Source organism: Chiroxiphia lanceolata, chromosome 6, assembly GCF_009829145.1.
Source record: "Chiroxiphia lanceolata isolate bChiLan1 chromosome 6, bChiLan1.pri, whole genome shotgun sequence".
In the NCBI taxonomy this organism is placed as follows: Eukaryota; Metazoa; Chordata; class Aves; order Passeriformes; family Pipridae; genus Chiroxiphia; species Chiroxiphia lanceolata.
Genome location: NC_045642.1, coordinates 15,769,772 through 15,790,293, shown reverse-complemented (window position 1 = coordinate 15,790,293; position 20,522 = coordinate 15,769,772). Strand labels below are relative to the sequence as shown.

The window sequence follows — 20,522 nt, the reverse complement described above, 5'->3', positions numbered from 1 at the left end:
GGAGTGACTCACTCATCTCATGCAGATGCCTCCTTCTGGGGTCAAACTCTTCATGAAATCAAAGCAGCTGCACCACAGCCTGCAGGCTCTGTCTTTGCTGGAGAAAGGATTGGTTTCAGGGGGCTTGTTGTGCAACCAAAGAGGTTGGAGTGGGATGCTGGAAAGTCTTCCACCTGACATGTGAAATGCTTTATTTGTGACTTTTGGGTATTAGCGTTCCAACATTGCTTCCCATATGAAATTAGTCCTTATGTGTACTATTTCATTAAAAGGTCTCATTAGACAAAAGATGCTGGAGTCCTTGATGAAGCATGGCAAGATTTTTCACACCTCGAAGTAAGAGGTGTTGGCTGCCAATACTTGTTCCAAGGCAAGATCAGTCTGTGCCATACGTCTGGAAGGATGCTGCATTTACAGTTAGTTACCTCAAGGTAAAGAATTAACTTGTTTTGCCAGGGATTACGTAGCTTAAAAATGTCAATCACGTGAACCCAGTCCTGGTAAGAGATGAAATTTAAGTGTCAGACTTGGCTAGTCAATGTCTTCACTATTTATTTACCTCATAGCCTATGGGTGTGGGGTATAGAGGGGGTCCTTGCTTTTGTGTGACACCAGGATTGCTCTCTGGGTTCATTGCAGTAGCCTTGCCAGATCCCTGCCTGCAAAAGGGATTGACAGAGGAAGAAGCTAGATTGCCCTAGTGGGCTGATGCTGGTACACCTCCAAGCACTGGCAAAATAGCTTGTTACCTATGGCATCAGACTATTTGCCCACAGTCCTGTTGTGTGTCCACTTGCTTGTGCCAGGGTATTGAGAAGGCATGCTGTTTGTGGAAAGACAGAGCATCTGGTGTCTGTGTCTGTCTTTGGAAGGTGGGAGAGGTCTTTTTGGAAATAGCAGTCACTGGCACTCCTTAGTGATAGCAGAAAAGGCAGGGGTTCTGGCTAGCCAGAGCTCTCTTCGTGCTTTCTTTCCCAGCCAAATCCTACCCCTTCCCCTCTCAGGAACTGCCTGGACCCCACCCCTCATCTTTGGGCAGCAAAATTCAGCTCTGCCCACACACTGCTTTGAGCCAGCTTTGAGTAAGTGAGTACCTCAGGATGGTGGGAGGTAACAACTCCAATCGATGCCAAACTTGCAGATTCTCCAAAGCCACTGGTGTGAGTCGAGACTTGATGTACTGTGAGTGCAGCTCAGGTTACTATAGCAAATCCTCAACAGTTTCCTGCCCAGCTGAGTCTTTTGGAGCCTGAAGTGTTGTAACCTCATAAAAGCTGGAAAAAGCTGAACTCATTCAAAGATTATTTCACACCACCTACAGTACTCTATGAAGTCAGACATGCTGTAACATATAATTAACGATGCGTTCGGTGGTGAGTCACAGAGTAGTCTAGCAAGCACTGCTCACCTTCTAACCAGTCTGTGCGTGGGAGTCCTTACCCAGCGACACACCCAAACGGAGCGTTTTAGTAATTTACCACATTCTGAGCTTGGAAGAGTAGTTTTTGTTGCTTAATTGAATAATTAAAAAAAAAAAAACAAAACCGAAAACTAACAAAATCCTAAAGGATTTGCTACCTGTTAGGGAACAAAGCTCCACCATGAAGAAGAAGGTGGGGGAGAACCCCCCAAAACTACTACTTTGTAATACTACTTTGCATTACTTTGTTTAGAGCATCCAAGAAAAAGACTAAGAGACGGGAGATTGCATCTTCGTGTTTTATTAAACAGTCCCTTGATAAGATATATGAACGTTTCTTGGACTGAAATGCAGCATTACCCTTTCCCAACTGCTTGTCCCAAGCACAAAGTGAGAGTTGTGGTTATTCTTATTTATTCTCTGGAATGTTTAAGAACTGCAGTAAAAAAAGCAGCACTTTCCAGTGAATGAGCAAAAATTGTGAGGTGGTGATGGGAGACATGGTTTTGATTCTGAATGTAGAGGAGGAAATTGAACTTGCATCTCAATGTGATTTGGTATCCTTATCCTTTCTCCGATAAAAATCATAGTAAGAATCCTAGGGAAGAGAAAGAGTGGGACAAACTTGCATAATACTTCTCTGATTACTTTTCCAGCCTCCAAATATTTTCAGCTCAGGGGATTTCCTGACATGAATGAATGACTGTGATTCGTGACTCTTTAGTAACCTTCAATGCATCATTCTTCCAAGTGTTTATCTAATCTCTCCTTGTATTTGTCTAAACCTTTTGCTTCCCCAACAATGGTAGCAACAAACTCCACTGACCTTCTATATGTTGCAAGAAGAATTAGGCTTTTCTCTTTCTCTTGAACCAGTCTCTGAGAATTTTGTTTGCTGCTTCCCAGTTTTTGTGGCGGAAATGACCATGTCAGTCAGTTCCTAACTCCCTGCTCCAGGTCTCTCAAAAACTTGTGGACCTTTATTAGATGTCCCTTGGACATCTTCCTGGGGTGAAGGCTCTCAGCCTCCTCAAGCATAAAGCCAATTACCATGAATTGTCCTTATTGCTATCCACTGAGCCTGTCCCACTTCTTAGATGCCTTTTTTAGAGGAGGGGATCAGGATTCCATGCACTATTCAAAGTACTGGTGAACCAATGGGTTATACAGTGGCTTAATGAGGTTCTCTGTTCAATTTACTGTTTCTTTCATGGCAATCCCTAATCTTTGATTAGTTGAGCAATGAGCCAATGGTTTTGTGGAATAGTCTGTGATCTCCAAAGGTCTCATTCCTGAGTAATAATAAGCAGTTCAGAAACCATAATTTCACATGTGAATTTAAGACCTGTTTTCCCTGAATGCATCACTTTAAATTTAATCTGCACTGACTTTAAGCTGCCATGTTATTTCCCAATCCCTCACCCCTCTAAGGGCCATATGCAATTCCCCACTGGCTGCGCTTTTCCCCAGTACTCTTTTAGTCGTGTATCCTCAGCAAACTTTCTTACTTCACTGCTGGGCCAGACCATTCACAGACAGATTGAAGAGCACATGTTCCAGCCTCACCAGTGGGATGCCTCTGATGTGAGCACTGACCACTTACACCTACTTTCTGATGCCTATCTTGACCTGCCCCAGCTCATCCAAAGCCAGATGTTGCAAGCTCCCGTTCAGGAAGTGCAGGTCATATCTCATCCTCGTCTACTCTTCTCCATTTCTAGACATACAGGGTGATACTATATATGAGTGTGAGTCAAGCAACGCCTTAGCCAGCCAGCTGGCTAAAATCTTTTGGGGAATGCAGCTCATTCCCCTGCTTGTTATAAATTCATGTAAATGTGCAGGTGTTCAGTGCACCAAGACACCAGTGGGACTGTCTATGCCGTGCAATAGGGAAAAGCAGTAATCACACATACAAGTGAAGCTTTGAATTAGAAAAGTGCAGTATTTGAAAATAGGGTGTTTTATCAGAAAAGAGCACAGGAGAATAAATGATACTCGAAATTAGTGGTGGATTATGGGCAAAGCATGCAAATCCGCCCACATCTTTTTGAAGCGTAACTGATACGCCTCTTCCGGCAATTAGGCAAGTTCCTCGGAAGAGCGCTGTGTTGGATCAAGCAGCAGAACAGTCTGGCACAGCCAGGCTGCTCCAGCTGCCTGGGAATTAGCATCCTGCCACAACCATCTCCTTCACACCCCGGCAGCGGGATCTGCTGTGCCTGAGCTGGAGCTGTGGCAGAAGCTGGTTAGTTCGAGCTGGGATTTCCCCGGCAGCAGGCTCTCGTGGGGGACAGATCACTTTGTTGCTGCACAGCCCCTGATGGACAGCCAGCCTTATCCGCTCATACAGAGCACTGTTTACCTAGGAAGCTCTGGCAAAGGAGGATTTTCCCTATGGAAGAAACCCAGGTGTTTTTATTCAATGCCCTGCACTGATCTAATGTTTTTTCTTCAAGATGGAATGTCAGGTCCCACCAGTAAGCTTCCTTTTGCTGGTTCAGTGACAACACACAGGAGTGAATGTCCCTTAAGGGAAGTTAAGGCACAGGTGGCTCCAATGACTTTGGGGATCACTGTGAGGTCCTGGCCTTGTCCCATCCTGTGTCTGATGTCTCCAGCACGAGGCAGCTCTGACATACCTCCTCTGTAGCACTCTTGGCTCTTTGCCCTGCTAATGCACCAGTGCCAATGTTCAACATCCCTCCCTCACCCAGTTCTGATGGAAACAGGTCACTGCCCATAACCCTCTTCGTATTTTTTTCCTTTCCCACCACCCAAATTTTCCAGATGTGGCTGCCATTAGAAATAAGCAGCTGAATGAACACTTGTCTGCAGATGACTCATTCTCACCCTGTGAGGGGCTCTGCAGAGGGTGTGGATGCAAAGTCTCACCACCTCCTTGGACAGCCTGCTTTGGTGTCAAGTTCATCAAGTGAAAAAAAGCTTCCTACTCTCCCCAAATCAGCAGCAGCCAACTTCTGCTGCTCCTCATCTAAAGCATATGTGGCAAAAAGGACACCCTGGTCATGGTTTCCAGTTTTGTCAAGGCAGTAAACTCTCTCCTTTTCCTGCTGATGCATGGGTGGAGATGGCTATCCACTCAAGTTTTATGTTCTGTTTCTAGAGAAATCCAGGGCTCCCAGTGAAAAAATGTGCAAATTGCAACCAAAGAAGTCTAACTGGGGGGTTATGGTGAAATACAGGTGATTTATCCTAGGTGATTTGTCCTACCTCTTATGAAGGACCTTCTACCTGACCCCAAGGAAGCAAGTGAGAAAGGGCATCTTTCTGTGGCACATCTCCCTAAAAGGCTGCATTTTTTCCCCCTTGGGATTTAACACTCCTTCAGCTGGCATTAACTGTGCTCTGTGCTTAACATACCATTGTCTCATGTGCTTGGACACATGCTCAGACAGGAGAGCCAGGGGAAAGACTCAAAGCATTGTCTTTGTCTGATGTTTTGTCCATGAGGCAGGGAATAGGAAATGCAGAAAGGAAGATTTGGGTTTTTTTTTTTGTTTTCCTCTCAAAGGCACCATTAATGTCCTGGGGGGTACTGGCCACCCTTCACTGGCAGCACTGCCTTGAAGTGTGCTGAGCACTTGGTTGTCCAGGTTCATTTGTGTTACTGTGCCGTTTCTTGCCCTGGGCTGTGGAAGCTGGACTAGCTCTGTACATTGTCGTGAACATACCAGGAAATGTGTAAAAATTTTGTAGGCTCAGTGAATCTTTTTTTGGTTGAGGCTTTTCTGGGTTTGTTTATTTAAGAAACTTCAGTGAAATTTTGTGCTTTTTTTTGTTTGTTTTTAGGAGGAATCACAACAATATAGACTAGACCACAATGGGTCAAAAATGAAACGCATTCAGCAAGCATTGTCAAAGCAGTAAACCAAGGTTCCTTGAATGCAACCATCACTAATTTACAATAAGTTACATTATGTACTAAGTTTATGTATCACTTAGTTATCAGGAACACAATGGTCACTGCTCACTTTCTTACAGACTGAAAGCTGTTTACTGGAGCATGTGGTTTGGTGTCATGATTTCACCTGAACTTCCTTTGTTTCACCTCAGTTTTTTGCTTTTCTTTTCTTTTTAACTCACCAGCTCTTTTTCAGCCATAGCTGCCCCTCTAAGGGTATGAGGGGATAGTGTGGCCGAACTGCAATCAAAGAAATATTTTGAGAGTCCTTTCAGAGCTCTTTGAGGAATCTGGGCTGGCTATGAATGCCGGCTTTATGCAGTGCTGTTTTGAAGTAGGAGTGAGTCACTAAAAAACAATCTGTGCTGTCTCCATGTTCAACTTTGACTTTATTAAGAAAAAGAGAAAGAAAACAAACGCAGTCCCATTCACTGCTGAAATACACATTGATCCTTTAATCCTCAGGGATCTTTAATCATTGGGAACTGCTTCCTCCTTGAAAGAATCGCTGTATTGACGCAACATTTAATTATGCAATTACACCAGCGTGTTTTTCTCCTGGGTTTTGCAGAGCAGGGTCTGTGGCTGGAATGCTAATCGGAGAGCCACTGATACCATCTCGTGGCACACGCAGCCTGAATGCAGCCTCCTGGCTGGCAGCAGCCCCTAAGTACCTCCATGGGTCTGACCCAGCCTTTTCAGACAGGAAACTAAAGATGGGAATTGCCACTCAGCAAGGTCAGAGCCAGGACTGGAATTTGGTCTGGAGCCCAAAACTGTATTCCATGTTGTTATGCCGTAGCCTTCCTCGGTGGAAGCAGGAGGCTTTGGTGCCCATCCTGGCTTGGCACTGCCTGAGGGGCGTGGCTGGTAGGTACCAGCAGGGACTCTCTTCAAGCACCGTGTCTGCAAGTTGGAAATATTATCTGCCTGCAAATGCCTGATCAGTGGCCTCTCTCCTGCTCCTGTGCCACTGCCTGATGCCCGCATGGTTCACATGCCTTTGTGGGATTGTGTTTTTCATGGAAGTTTTGTAGAAAGCATTGCTTCAAAGCTACTGGGAAATGCTCTGCATATGTGTTTATACACCCACACATACTTGTCTGGCCAGGCCTCGCTTTCCAAGAGCTGCATTTGCTGTAAACTTTGCCGTATATTTTTGGTGCTTCATGTGTGCCACCTCTGACTTCAGGGACATGTGACAGGATTTGGAGAACTTCTGTTAGCCCTTGTCATCTGTTACTGTTATGTCTTGATTCAGAAACTGAACCCTGATTGCATTCATTTGCCTCATACTAACTGACCCTGATGGGAGCAGGTCATGAGGTAACACAGAGTAGGTCCTCACTTTGCTGCAGCTGGGAGGTGTGGTGCACATTGGGATTTACCTGCCAGTAAATACAGAGGCTGGTTAAGTGTTAGATGGGTAGAAATGCAACTCTCCTCCAGCTGGCTTTGGATGCTAGGATTTTTTTGGGTTTAATCTGTTTACCACGATGCTACTATTAATGGTTTAATCATTAATTCTGCGTTCCCACCAGCATTAAGGATGGAGTTTCCAGATGTGTAATCCCAGCTGTCAGCCACTTGTCCCTTCTCCATGGCCACAGGCTACCAAATGAGTCTTGTACCAGGCCACACTGTGGGTCCTGTGGCAAGTGTGCCCTGGGATGGCCATCCCACTTTTTTAAATCCTTTAAAGCTCTTTAAAAGACTGCTTTTAATGCATCCACCACATTTGCCCGATGGCCTCAGGAAAGTGAAAAGGAGAACCTTTTGTTAGGTTGTTAAGCAGTGCTTGGTGGATGTTATGGGCTCCTGGGATCCAGGTCCCTCTGCTCACATTTTCTTCTTATTTCTCTGAAAGCTTTAAGTCAGGGCAAGCTGCAGCTGCTCCTGTTTGCAAAAATTAGTCCTCCTCCAGGTTCCTTCCTGCAACCAAAATCCTTGCATCCTCCTGACAGCAGGACCCTGGGACACATCAGTCCCATGCAGGACAGGGCAATGGGCTTTATTCTCCATTTCATGGCAAGGTTGAAAACAAAGAATAGTGGGCAGCTGCGGTCTTAGCTGGCAAACTGAGAGGGGCTTTGCTAGCAGAAATCCCCAGGGGAGAAGGAAGGCTGCTGACTAAATTCAGCAAGGGACTCCCTCTCTCCAGATGGAAAAGCAAAGGAATTATAAGCAACATGCTGAAATACACAGATAAAGTTACCCAAGTTATTTTGGCCATGAAGCCCAGGACAGTAAAGGTTCTTAATCTCCTGTTAATCAACACAAAGCTGGAAGAGGCCATACAATGAACTCAGCTGTCAAAGCTGCTGCGTCCTTTTGCTCCCTTTAATTTAACTGTATTAGTCCTGCCCACAGCCTTTGTTCTTCCACCCTGCTCAGGAAATTTGCTTCTGGTTTTGGCAGGGCTCATTCTGTTTCCACATGGCTGGTTTGTGGACAGCCAGGAGGGATGAGAGAGAGGGCAGGAAGGGGAAGAGGATGGGAAAAGGTCCTGTGGGAGCAACCTGCTTGATGTGCTTCTTAATAGTGCCACTGCATCCCTTCCTGCTGAAGCTTCCTCCTGATAAGCCAAACAGGCACAATTGAATGAAGAAGGACTTTGGCTGATATCAGCAGAGATGAGAGTTCATGCTTAAATCTTAAAATAAAAAAAGAGACAAGTGACCATGAGCCAAGTCTTATTCAGCAGGAGCTACCAACCCAGTAAGCATTCCTACCCCTGCCGCCCTACCCTTTGACTCTGCTGAGGGGTCATAGTGTCTTACCTTTACCTTAGTTGCTCTGATTTGTGCCACTTGTTCCTCATTTAACTAGTAAGAAATAAGGTCAACAGCTTGACTCTGGGTCCTTTGCTTGCTTGACATGCAGAAAAGGATCCAGTGAGCACAGCAGAGTGCTGACTGCCAGATGTTTTCTCTGCTGATGTCAATAGCACCATACCCCTTGCCAAAGCGCTGTTCCTCAGGGCTGCTGTGGGGTGCAAACCCCCCCTTACCCTCCTGCTGCTTGCTGGACTCCTCCAAGCCACCACTGCCTCCTTCCCACCCACATCTGCAAGGATGCAGCTCCTCTCCCAACAACATCTGAGGGTGGAGGTAGAGTTTTCCTCATTGGAGGTGACATGAAACAGCTCTAGCTGAGCATCCAGTAGCATCATTGCAAGAACACTGTCTTCTGAATCAACTGGCATTTGTCTTTCCTGCTGCCAGAAATAATGTGTCAGCACATCTGCCCTGGTTTTAGCACCCGTGTCCCTTTACATTGCAGTGTAAATATTTGCATGTCTTCCTATCACAGGAAAAGAGAACGTGTGTAGCCCCTCACCTACCCAAACCCCAAAGCTATCCTCAGAGGGCTTCAGAGGTGACCATTTGTCAGGAAAGGAGCCCAGCACAGCTCTGTAAAACACTTGCCTTTCACTGTGGAGGATATGCTCTACTGAGGCCATAGTGGAGGGGTGGCACAAGAGGTGTCATCCTGTGTAATTCATGGATTGTAATGAAAACATTAGAAAAAAAAGAAATTAAGATACATCAGGAAAAACATAATAACCTGCTGTGTCAATAAGGCATTTTTATGATCCTTGGTTTCACTTCATCTTTCTTAAATGAGCAAACAAACAAATGTAAGAGGTGGTTTCCTGGACACAGGTGAGTTATGTCAAATTTTACTATTTATCCCTGCTGAAGGATGAGATAATGGAGCAGCTAACTTGAGGGTGTACCTTCACCACCTTTGCCTTTCCATCAAGGAATGATAGTGCTTAATAAGTGGAAAAAGATAAAGCAGTTACAGAAAGCTGTGCTTAAGAAGGTGGATTTTTAAGAGGATATTGAATGCTTCGGGCTTGTCTGGAAAACACAGTTTTGAGCTCCACATCTTACTGGATTTCTCTGACTTCAGTGACCAGATGTAAAAAATTCCACAAACCCATTACATCAAGCCCAAGTTTTCCCAAATACATAAACTGTCAAGGTTCTCCTTTCCCTTTCACAGCGAAAAATTGGCATATGCTTGCAGTGAAATACTGCATCATTTGCTTACTCGTTTTACAGGGGGATCCTTCCCTCATTGATTGCTGTAATTGTTCTTGGATGAGAAGAGTAAAACATATTTACACTGGTATGTGGGATTCTGGACAACCCCAGGGGAAAAAAAGGACCAGAAAGTTTTTCTGTCCAATGAAAGGTTTTGTGATGTGTTTTTTCAATATCAGAACGAAAGCTTGAAATACAGAACCTCAAAAATAAAAACCCCACAAACCAGAAAACCACAAAACATTTAGCCAGCTGCAGTTACTTATTTTGGTTATTTTATCCTTCTTATTTTGTTAGTAAATTTACTTATTTTTTTCCAATGTAAAGTACAAATTCTGGATTTCTTGGGTGAAAATCTGTGTCCACAAATTTGATTTCAGTCACTTGGGAACTGTTTGGCAGATAATTTTAAATTAGAAAGTGGCAATCTGCTGCACTAAAAATAAAAAGTAATGATCCAGTAAATGACTAATTTTGTGGTCTGAGTTAATTAGTGGAACAGCTTGGAGGATGGAAGGCAGCAGGTCTAAATTACTGCACTAAGTCTATTTGCAGAAAGATACTATCTGACTTTGTTTTTATTAATAATAATTAATGAGAATCAAAATATTCAGCTGGGACTTTTGTCATTGCTATTAGTAGGAATGTGTGTGTGTATATATGTATTTTCTCTTTGATGCTTTTCTTGCTTGTTTGCATTTCAGTCCTCAACTGTCTTGCTCTGTGACTTAAATAATACTCCAGAAATTATTCAGACCGCACCTTTTTCTAGCACAGAGGAAACTTGAGGCATTTACAATTAGTGCTGCTGGTTATTCCATGAAAACCACACACCATGGACTGACAGGGAAATCAGCAGTAAAAATTCAGGCAATAAGTAGTCCTTCATCAGCAGGCTCACAGGGAGCATCAGTTGGTGGCTCATAGCTCGCTTTTACATCTTATTTTTGCAGCACAGGTTGCTGGGAATGCAGGGATGGCACAGTCATTTTGAGTCTGCACAGACCCACACATCCCAAAGCCTTCTCTGGTGAAATCTAGGCATTACTTTGCTGAAGTCCAAAGTGCTTAAATTTTGATGGCTCCAAGGCACCATGATGGTCTCCTAGTCTTGTGCCCTCTGTGACGCCAGCCTTTGCTATTTCTGCTGGACATTCCCACCCCAAACCTGCTTTCTGTGGTAGGTTTTAAGCACATGTTTTAGAAAACCCTTCAAATAACTTGGTTCCTATGGCAGGGGAGACTTTTAATGAACTAGTTTAGTGGATAATTGCTCTCATTGTTAAAACATACTACTCCCTTTGTTTTCAGCTCGACTTCTCTGAGTTTCAGTTTTCCAGCCCTGGACTTTACTCTATCTGTGTTTGTCAGAGTTAAAGCCCTTTAGAATGTGAAATCTTCCCAAATACCCTTAAAGACTAGGAGGAGTGATTTCCTAACCTTCCCTTTTAAGAGGACAGCAATAACTGAGGACTAATTACTGGCTCTATTGATTTTTTCATGTCTGTGCTTGTTTTTTTTAGATAAGTTGTAATTGTTTCTTTTTATCATTGTACAATCGTAGTTAATAATTGCTGTTTGCTTTGTCTACATTCTAAGGATGTGGCCCCCACTTCTGTTAAAGATTCATTGTTTGAGGCTCAGATGGGCAGTTGGAGGGGTGTTGATTTGGTTTCGGGCACCTTTGGAGAAAAGGAAGTGCATCAGTCAAAGTGCTGATTACCTTCTCAGAAGGTTTTGTAAATCATGTTTGTTATTTTTAATGTCTCCTTTTCAAGTGGTAGTGTATCTCTGGTGGGTTTAGTTCTGGCTGTAGGCTGTTTTCTACCATCCTTAATCATCTTGAGTACTTTCTTTGATTTCCTTAACTTCATTTGATTTCACTGAGAAATTTCAAGGGGTGAGATGATGCTTAGAAGAATGAAGTTGGTGATTAGATGGGGATTAGATGGATTCTAATAAGCAGATGCTGTGCTGTCTGTGGGAAGATTTCTAAGCTTCATTAAACCAAGAAAAGCTCTTTTCCCCTGACAATTACAGATTTAAAACATTGTATTATACTCTATTAATAATAAAAACGATAAACTATCTTGATAGCAATAGCCATCTTCTGGTAAAACTTCAAATTGTGGTCATATCCAAACCCTCCATGAAGGGATATGAGCTCTTTTATAGTACTGCAACTGTGAGAGGATTGTTCTCATCCAAGTGCCCAAGACTTTGCAAGATGGAGTTATAAATGTCTTTTTTATGATATTTATCCACTTCCCTGTATTTTTTTCTGTTTGCAGCATTTTTGCTCCTACATATGTTGGGCTGGTGGGAAGTCTCATCAATACCCTGATAGCAGTGGTTTGGATCCCTTCGCAGACTAAACCAAAGTTAAACCACCACGTGACAGAGCACAGTAAGTATTTAGTGTTTCTGATAAAAAGTACATGAATAAGGACAGGGGATTGACATGCTGCAAGAACTGCTGAAGTATGTTAGAGTTGCATTAAAGGGCAAAAAGGTCCTGACCTTGAAATGCTGACACTTTAATGCCTAAATTCTGCTTATGGTAGAGTATTATTTCCTGTGTGTCGATCACTCTGCCATGTAGAATTGCAGTCTTCCAGCCCAGTGCTTGATATGCATCTCAGAAAAGGTAAATGTGGACCCCTTGCAGGGGATTAGTCTGGTCTGGCATGGGAGGCAATCCCACTGTCTCACTGGGTTCCTCTGCATGCACACCTGGCACCAGCTCCCAACCTCCTGCCATCAGCAGAAAGCTGGTGCAGCAGAGACAAAAGTGCCTTTTGGGAAAGGGGGTGGTGAACCTGAGCAGATAGTTTCAGAATGTCTTACTTTCTACCCTCAACCTGTATAAATAGAGTATTAATCAATATGTCATCTTCTGTAGGTACATCACAGTCTGGCAGCTTGTTTAGCATCAGAGAAATCCTACGTCTGATGAAGTTTCCAGGAGTAATGGAAGTTTTTATGGTCAAGGTCTTGGCTGGGCTTCCCATAGGTAAATATCACCCATTACCCATGACTGCTGATGCATTTAAAATAAGATGACATACAGTGTAGACCAGGCTTGTCTCAAGTTACTGAGAGCACATTGCATTTGATCAAAGAGCAGTGAGGATTCAGGTCCTAACTTGATATTGGACGCTTTCAGATGGTCTCAGCTACAAAGGGTCAGAACCCTGGGACTTAATGTAAAACAGACTACTTGTCATAGGCATCTGTGACATTTAGCAAATCATTTAATTTCTCTACTCCATCCCCCTGGCTGTAAACGTTTTTTTCTCTTGTCTGTCATTTCTATTTAGGCTGCAATTTCTTCAGAGCAGAAGGAAATCATTTGTCCTTTCCTGGAAACACTGAGGTCCTTCCTGATTTTACTTAGTGATTTTAAGGTGTATGTGTATCCTAATTGTTTTCCCAACAGCTTAAAAACTGTTGGTGGATGAGAGGATCAGGCTGCACACGGGAGAGCCACAGCGTATTTCTTCCCTTGAGCATGATGGTGGTGCTTGTTCTTCTCTTCCTTATATGTTCTGCTCAGTTTTTTGTGTCACAGTAGGAACTGGCTGATACTCAAACCCTTCCCAAACCTGCCTGTTTCCCTGCTTCCTTTGAAGTTGCTCTACTGGCATGGTCCATATCTCCCAGTTTGCCTGACTATATATCCTTGGCCACATTTAATAATCTTCATTTTTGCCTACCCTCTAACTTCTTTCTCCCCATACTTGACCAGAAACAAGTTAGCATGTCAGCTTTGTTAGTGGTGTGTAAGGACAAGGTGATGTTCTCTGCCCTTCCACACAGAAAATCTTCATGGCTCCTTTCCCAGTCAAACACAAAGTGCAGTTTCTCTTGATGATGATTTCAAGAATTGAATTTTGTGCATATCAAAACACACATACATCATACATCTGAACAAACTAAGGCACTTCCCTTCCAAACAGGGATCTTAAGAGAGGAATTAAGGCACCTTAGCTTTTAGACTTTGCATTTTTTTTCCAATTTGTTTTTGTCTGGAGAAGTCCGTGACATTTAAATAATAAGAAACATGATTTACAAATAAAATTCTAATTTATAAACGGTAAATTCAGTTTACAAATGAAAGTAGATTTGGCTGTGGAGTGTGGCTGAATCAGAAGGGGGTGGCATTTCTGGGCTTGGTCAGGCTCATCTGTTATTCCTTGGTATTTCACTGGGGGAACAAGTCCAACTGGAGTTGCAGAATAATACACAGGGAAGTAAAGTATTTCTGATTTTTTTTTCCTGTTTGTGTGTAGTTGGCACTGCTGAGATCAGTTATACGAGTTGGTCCTACTCCTGCCACTGCAGACAGGACACAATCTCAATGTACTGCTGGCTTGCCCTAATAGTGCAATTTTTTTGATTCTTAAGAAGCTAAACTTCTAAAACTGTATTCTAAAAGGTGTATAAAATTACAGCATTTCATAGAATGAGACAGATGTTTTAAGGGAGGTTTTCTTTACTGATTCTAGCTCATTTCTCATCTTAAAGTAGCATTCCTTTCTCTGTTTAAAAATGCCCGAGACCACATCCATATGAGATCTGTGCAGTAATTTCCTGCGTGCTCTCCTTTTTCCAGAGGCCAGGCGAGATACACTTTGCTCTGGTCATTCCTGCTGAAATGCCAATTCCTGCCCGTTGGAGAATCCATTCTTCTTTCCCTGTGCAAAGCAAAAATGCTCACCCAGGCAAAATAAACATCTCCTGCTGAAAACTGCAAGGCAATTTCTAGGCAAAGAGGATGGAGACAGCAAAGCTGAGATTTAAGGCAGGCTAATAGTCTGTCAATGAATGGCTTGGAGTATTTCCATAAGGACAGGAATGGGTTCACTTCAGGCACTCCTGCTACACGGGTAGTGCTTGCACTACAGTGAAAAGTGATTAAAATCCTAGTGACATCTCTTTGCAGGTCTCTCTTCACTTCAAGTGACTGAACAACTGATGGCAGCTGAAAAGGGAACTGGCCATCACTTAATTCTCTGAGGCTCACAGCTAGAGGCTGAGCTTCTCATGAGCTCATTTACCTTTCATCTCCAGGCTGCAACTGTATAATTAATTAATTGCCCAAATTACAGACGGTTCTCTATTTACTTTGTAAACAAGTTTGTGATATACACTGAAGAAAATCTTTTGTTCCTTATGGATCTCATTGTTGTCCAAAATTAGCTTGTTTGAGACCGAAAGACCCTCCCCGGGAGGGCTGCAGGGCTGGGAACCTCCTCCCTGTGTTGCATAAAAGCAGACCTGGGCTCTGTGCCTCTTGCAGGAAGGCAGCTGCCAGGGATTTGACAAGCAGCAGACGTCTCCAACACGGCTGAATTACCTTCTCAACTGACCTGGGAAAAGAGAGCCTCATTTCATTGTGGTAGATAAGAGACAGAAAGAAAAACAAGAGAATAAAAATCTCGAACATACCTCTTACTGACCAGAAATCTCCAGGGCCTTGAAAATACTGATAAAATACCTGCTTGTATGAATCTTTGGCTGTCTGATGCCTCTGGAAAATCTGGTTTCAACACAATTGCATAGGTTTAGCACCTGCATCCCATTTTTAAAAGGATTTTCTTTCACGTGTGGAACAGGATTTTGCAGTGAGCCCTAGGGCTGACGGTCCCACAGAAGCTGTGCTTGCCTACTCGTACCATCTTGCAGTGAGGATTGCTAAGCTGGCCCTCCAAAGCCACAGGCTGCTTTTAGACGTCACATTTTTTTTTTTTTTTAATACAGTTTGCACTCCTGGTTTTCCTTGGTGCTTTTCCTCTCATTACTGCATCTCATAAACAATTTCCCTGCCTTCTGCTGCATAATCCTTGTTATTCATCCCACTGGTGCCAGGTTTTTTTCTAAGGAGTTCACCCCTTGTTTAGACCTCCTCCAAAAGGGTGAGGTTTCTGAGGATGTTTTTTGCCATTTTCTTTTTTTTTTTTTCACGTTGAGCCTCGCAGTGTGAATTGAGGCTTATCATTACTCATGTGGCTGCACTCAGCTGACCTGTAGCCTACCCACATGGGAACCTGCTGAGATCTTTGCAAGAAATGCTTGTTCCGATGAGCATAAAACCTTTTTCTAGTTCAATCTGGGGCTCCCCTTGTGGGTTTCACCAAGAAATGTGTTTCCAGTTGAAAAGATCCCCTTAGTTGCTGAACGAAGGGGGGCAAACAGGTCTCCCTTCTCCACGTGGCTTTAGGAGACCATGCAGAAATAGATACAAAAAAAGGCCTTTGCATCTCCAGAGGAGCCATGCAATGTATAATGCTAATTAAAGAGCACAGTCTGTTCCCCTGCTCCAAAAGAAAGCGGCTTGTTTGGAGGAGGATGATCCAAATCTGCCTTAACTTGATGAGGGACTTCAAAGGGGAGAGGAGCTGTAGAAGCTGGCATGTGGTACCAGGAAGAAGCGCCAGGTATGTAGGAAGGACGAGCCCCTCCTAGGTAGTACTTGCAGTGGGGTAGCAGGATGAAGGGCCCGCTTCAATCTGATCTTCCTACAAGTGAAACCAAGTGTGGTTTTTCTTTCATTTCTTCACGTGTGCCTTTTATAAACTTGTGCAACCCTGTTGCCTGATTTGGGTGTTGTGAGTAAATACTGCTATTTGCATGTTACCTTAAGCTGGCTTGAGCTGAGAGTGATTTCAAAGTAACTGGATAAGGATGGGGTGCTCTCCATGAAGGGGTGTGGTGAAGCCATAGATCTTCATGAGCTTCAGCTCCCTGGCACCTTCTCCAAATATCTGTAGAGTAGCAGAGCAGGATGCCCTTTGTGCCCCCCATCCCTCTCCTCCAATGCCATGGAGACAGCTGGAGTGCAGCTACTCCCATTAAGGGGGGAAGATGTGTCTCTAGTGGGGTTCAGAAAGGCTTTGTGGCAAGTCCTGAGCTGGGAGGGTGGTGCTGCCTAGAGGCAAAGGCTTGGGGTGCTTGGAGGGAGGTCCTTGTTGCTGCAGGTGCTCCACTGGTAGTGATGCAGTTTGGCTGCTGGATGCTCATTTGTTAAGGGACTAGGTCCTCTGCAGCATTTTAACCAGCAATTTGGGATCACTCTCTTCATCCTTCCAGGAAAATCCTGCAAATCCTTCCCATGTTAGTGACTCACTTTGCCAGGCCACCGGCTGTCTTCTTAGTCCTCACATACTGCCTCCTGGACTCCTGTTTTTCCAGGAAGAAGAGGACCATAGCTCCCTTTTTACCCAGTCTTTGTAACTCAGAGGATCCTACAAGAAAAGGCAGGACCTCTAAGGGTCATCTACTCTCTTCTCTGTTCCCAAAAGGATCAGTGGTCTCTCACAGGCATGTTGTGGGGTTGTTGACACACAGAGAACCCCAATTTCTTACTATCTTGGTCTTTCTGAGGTGCCCAAGACACTAGGGGAAGCAGCAGACTCCTACCCCATACCATGCTTGGAGCACAATGTTTTGCCATAATGTGTTTAATTTGATGGCTCTTTGTGTAGGACGGGAGCATGTGTAAGCACGTCTGTAGTTGTGTGTGTTTGGCAGTGGGGGAAACGCGCTGTCTTATTTTCATTTGAGACTGAGTGGGCATTTTCCGTTATACTTTCAGAAATTGCCTCAATTGAAAAGCAGACTCAGCCCGTGCTGTTTCTGTCTGTACTTTCCTGACTGCTTGTGTGGACACCACTATTGGTCCACACAAGAAATTTATCACGTGCCACCGACATCATTGCTGAGGTGTGCAGTGAAATCGCTGCATCTTGGGTGATGTCACTGGGTTGTTCCCCATGGTGAAAATCTGAAGTCAGGCAAAAGGGGAGAGGAATCCAATCAGATTATTTTTATGGTTACAGTCTTGTCTGAACAAGAAAACAAATGTTTTCTTGCTGTCTTAATGGTTAATTTGGCTTCGGCGATACAAATATTTACAAGTTTATAATAAACAGCTGAAACTTCAGCCTACATAGTCACATTATTTAAAGATGAAAGTAAGAGGGATAAAAAAGTTAATACTTAAAGATTAAATTACTACAATGACTTTGAATAGGATTCTGCTCATGTTTATATCCAGTGCCGGCAACCCCAGGGAGAGCTCCTGGCTCATACTGGGGGTGACTGAGAGCAGAATCTGGGCCACTATATGCAATACAAGTGCATTGATGTATTCTTTACATTAACCCTCCTTATAGGTTTGTTCATGATTATGTTTTCCATCATCTCTATGGATTTCTTTGGCTTGGAAGCAGTGGAGTCTGGATACCTGATGTCATATTTTGGTGTCCTTCAAATGGTAAGTGAAGTGCAAGTCCCCCTTTTAGACAAATTAGCTACACTGCTATCTAATTTTCTACCTTTTTGACACATTCTCTTCCAAATCCAGGTGCAATATTGACAGGCAAATCCTAGCTCTGCCATACAGTATTTGGCTTCAAAAATAGAAGTTATTCCAAATTTATTCTGTTCCTCAGAATGGGAAGAAATTGGAGGAAAGAGTGTCCTGAAAGGTTTCTTTCCCTTGTCTCTCTCTGTGGGTCTTTAAGCTGTGGAGCTTAATTCCTTAATTTCCTCAGGCTGATATGTCCTGTTTTTTGTAAAAAAACTTACATTGAACCTAAACCGCTTTGGCTGGGGTTTTTCCTGGTGCAAGTTAGCATATTTACATTTGCGTAGTAGCACCCTGTACATTTATGCAAGTACATGATCTTACCGGTGTTTTCACAGATCCCTTCAGTGTAGAGGAAGAACTTGTTTCTGCTGTGTGGAAACAAGCACAGCAAGCTTGTACTTTAAAAAAAAAAAAAAAAAGGAGAAAGAAAAGAAAGAAGAAAAAAAAAAAAGGTGGGCAACGGAACATGGTTACATGGTTAAGAGACTACCAAAATGGGTAAAAGGGAAAAGTCAGCTGAATTAGGCAGTAGCAGGGCTGAAAAAATATGGTGTTCATTATAGGAGAGTGTTCCTTCTGGAGAAAAAGGCTAATAATTTTGCAGAAAGAGCAGCAGATGATTATAAGCAAGCCTCAAGGTAGGAATGCAAGTTAAGCAATACCCTGAAGGAGGGTGGTCTTGTTATTAAATCTGCCTTCATTTCCTGGGCATTGCCACAGAGTTCCTGTGGGATCTGGAGGAGCTTCTCTTCTGGGAAATGACAGCTTTAGTTCCTTCCCTTGTGATTTGGATGTGGCATGGTGTTGCCAGTCACTTGGGCTCTGCTCTGATCTCACCGAATCTGGGCATCTTGGTAGAGCAGCTGATGAACATAGCTGTACATCAGCAAGTGGATTCTGCAGAGTAAACTGGCTGGAGCTGAGGAGATGGTGCCTTGGCCATGTTGGGTCTGTGGGGATGACTTCTGTCTCTTGGTCCTGTGAGCTGTCTCTTGGTCCTGTGAGCTCAACATCTCCAACAAGCTGGATGCGCTCTCCCTTCCAGTCTTATTGTAAAGAAGACCAGTTTGCTGGTCTGCAGCATGAAAGCTGCAGCTGCTTTCCAAAGCAAGCTTCTGACCCAAACTCCACTGCTTACAGAGGCTTTCCCTACATTAGTTTTTGTATGCTGCCTCCTAGACCAGGATCTGCAGGAATCACTCAGGTTTTAGAAGGGCCAATCTTCTTCCCCATTTGAATGTAAAGGGACTCCCCACAATTGTGCTTTTAACTTAGATATGTGAGTTAAATCCCTGTTACATGTGTCTACACTGAAATAAAATTTGGGATTGCAGCACGGCCGCGGTGTGCTTGTTTCGAGTTGAGTAATGTGGGTGGCAATAGTGTTTTTACAGGAGTGGCTTAGTGTTGCTAGATGCTGGGCTTGGATGCTGCTGTTAGGTCCAGGATATCTGTCTTCAGGACACTGCTGTTGTGTCTGGAATATCTATCTGTCTTCACTGCTATTGTTTCCCAGGTTAGTTTGGTTGAAACTACTGTAGATAAAGTTACCTCCGCTGCCGTGCTGGTGCACCCCACATAGAGACACAGCCCTGGAAGATACAGGAATTACAGCATCCACTCTGCTTCCTAATGGATAATCAGATGTCAGTGCTAACCAGGGACCTGACCCTTCCCATAGTCATAGAGTTTCATCCCACAGAGGCCAATCATGCCTATTGCCACAGTCTAGATCTAACACAGCAGTGGCCTGCAGGCTTAGGTGCAGTATCTACTTTGCTGAAGAGTCTTTGCCTTGGGACATTTGACACAGAAACTGGCTTTTATCAGGCAGTTTGCTTTCATCTATCCCTGTAGTTTCTATCCATGTTGCTATTCATATAGGGCATGATACTGGACATCAGAAATATAGGAGTGAAGTGGTCATAGGGTACAAACTTCTCTTCTTCATGTTCGTGCATTGAAGTTTGCTGTCAGAACACCAAAAATGAAAGAGGATAATGCTTTACTTTTTTTTAAAGGGCCAGGACACCTGATTCTTGGTGGCAGCAAAGCCATCTTGCCTGGGAGGTTCCAAAGCACTGCTTTCTGCTTTGTCGTTTCTTCTTTCCACTTTATCACTGGCAGTTTCAAACTCTGCTCTAGTTTAAGTGCGACAAGATCCTCTACTGGACCAAATTAGACTCTCACTATCTAGCTTTTAAATTACTGTAAAACATTAGATTTTGTGTCTTTACTTTCAGGTCTCTGGCTAGAACCACCCAAAGATATCTCTCACAGACAGTGACTTGGTTAATGTTTTATGGCTACTTTCTATTGGGGTTTCTCCAGTGGAAGGCATATGCAGGGAGTAGAATGTGTGCCAGCTCTGTCCTGCAGAGCCCCAGATCTGCTTGTGTGCCTTCCTGTTCCCTAAGCTGGCATTTCAGATGCATTTGTTTCTGCTGTAACAGTGAATTGATACTGCTGAGATATAAATGCAGATTAAGGTGCAAGTAAATTCCACCAGTCTGGATAGGTGAACAATGATTAATATCTGCTGACTGGCTTCCCCACTTCACTGAGTAAATTATAGCTTTATTCATAAGGAATATAATGTAATTTTCAATGAATTTCATCAACCAAATCCTCAGCTTTGATTTCTCTTTCCTTAGTTTGCCTTTCTGTAAAACATACTGAGGATTTTTCCATCTTCCTGGACTTGCTCTGAGCCCTCCTGTTAGAGAAAACATGTCCCCACATTTGCATCTC

At 43.6% G+C, this 20,522-nt stretch overlaps 1 protein-coding gene across 2 annotated transcripts in view; it reads left to right on the top strand.

Annotated features, from left to right (window-relative positions):
• Positions 1 to 20,522, top strand: part of SLC22A18 (solute carrier family 22 member 18) — a 64,667-nt gene that overhangs the window by 27,924 nt on the left and 16,221 nt on the right. For both annotated transcript variants that reach the window (XM_032692144.1, XM_032692143.1), the window contains exons 5-7: positions 11,689 to 11,804; positions 12,300 to 12,410; positions 17,575 to 17,675. In XM_032692144.1, coding sequence (XP_032548035.1) covers positions 11,689 to 11,804; positions 12,300 to 12,410; positions 17,575 to 17,675 — 328 coding nt within the window. The remainder of the gene's footprint in view (positions 1 to 11,688; positions 11,805 to 12,299; positions 12,411 to 17,574; positions 17,676 to 20,522) is intronic.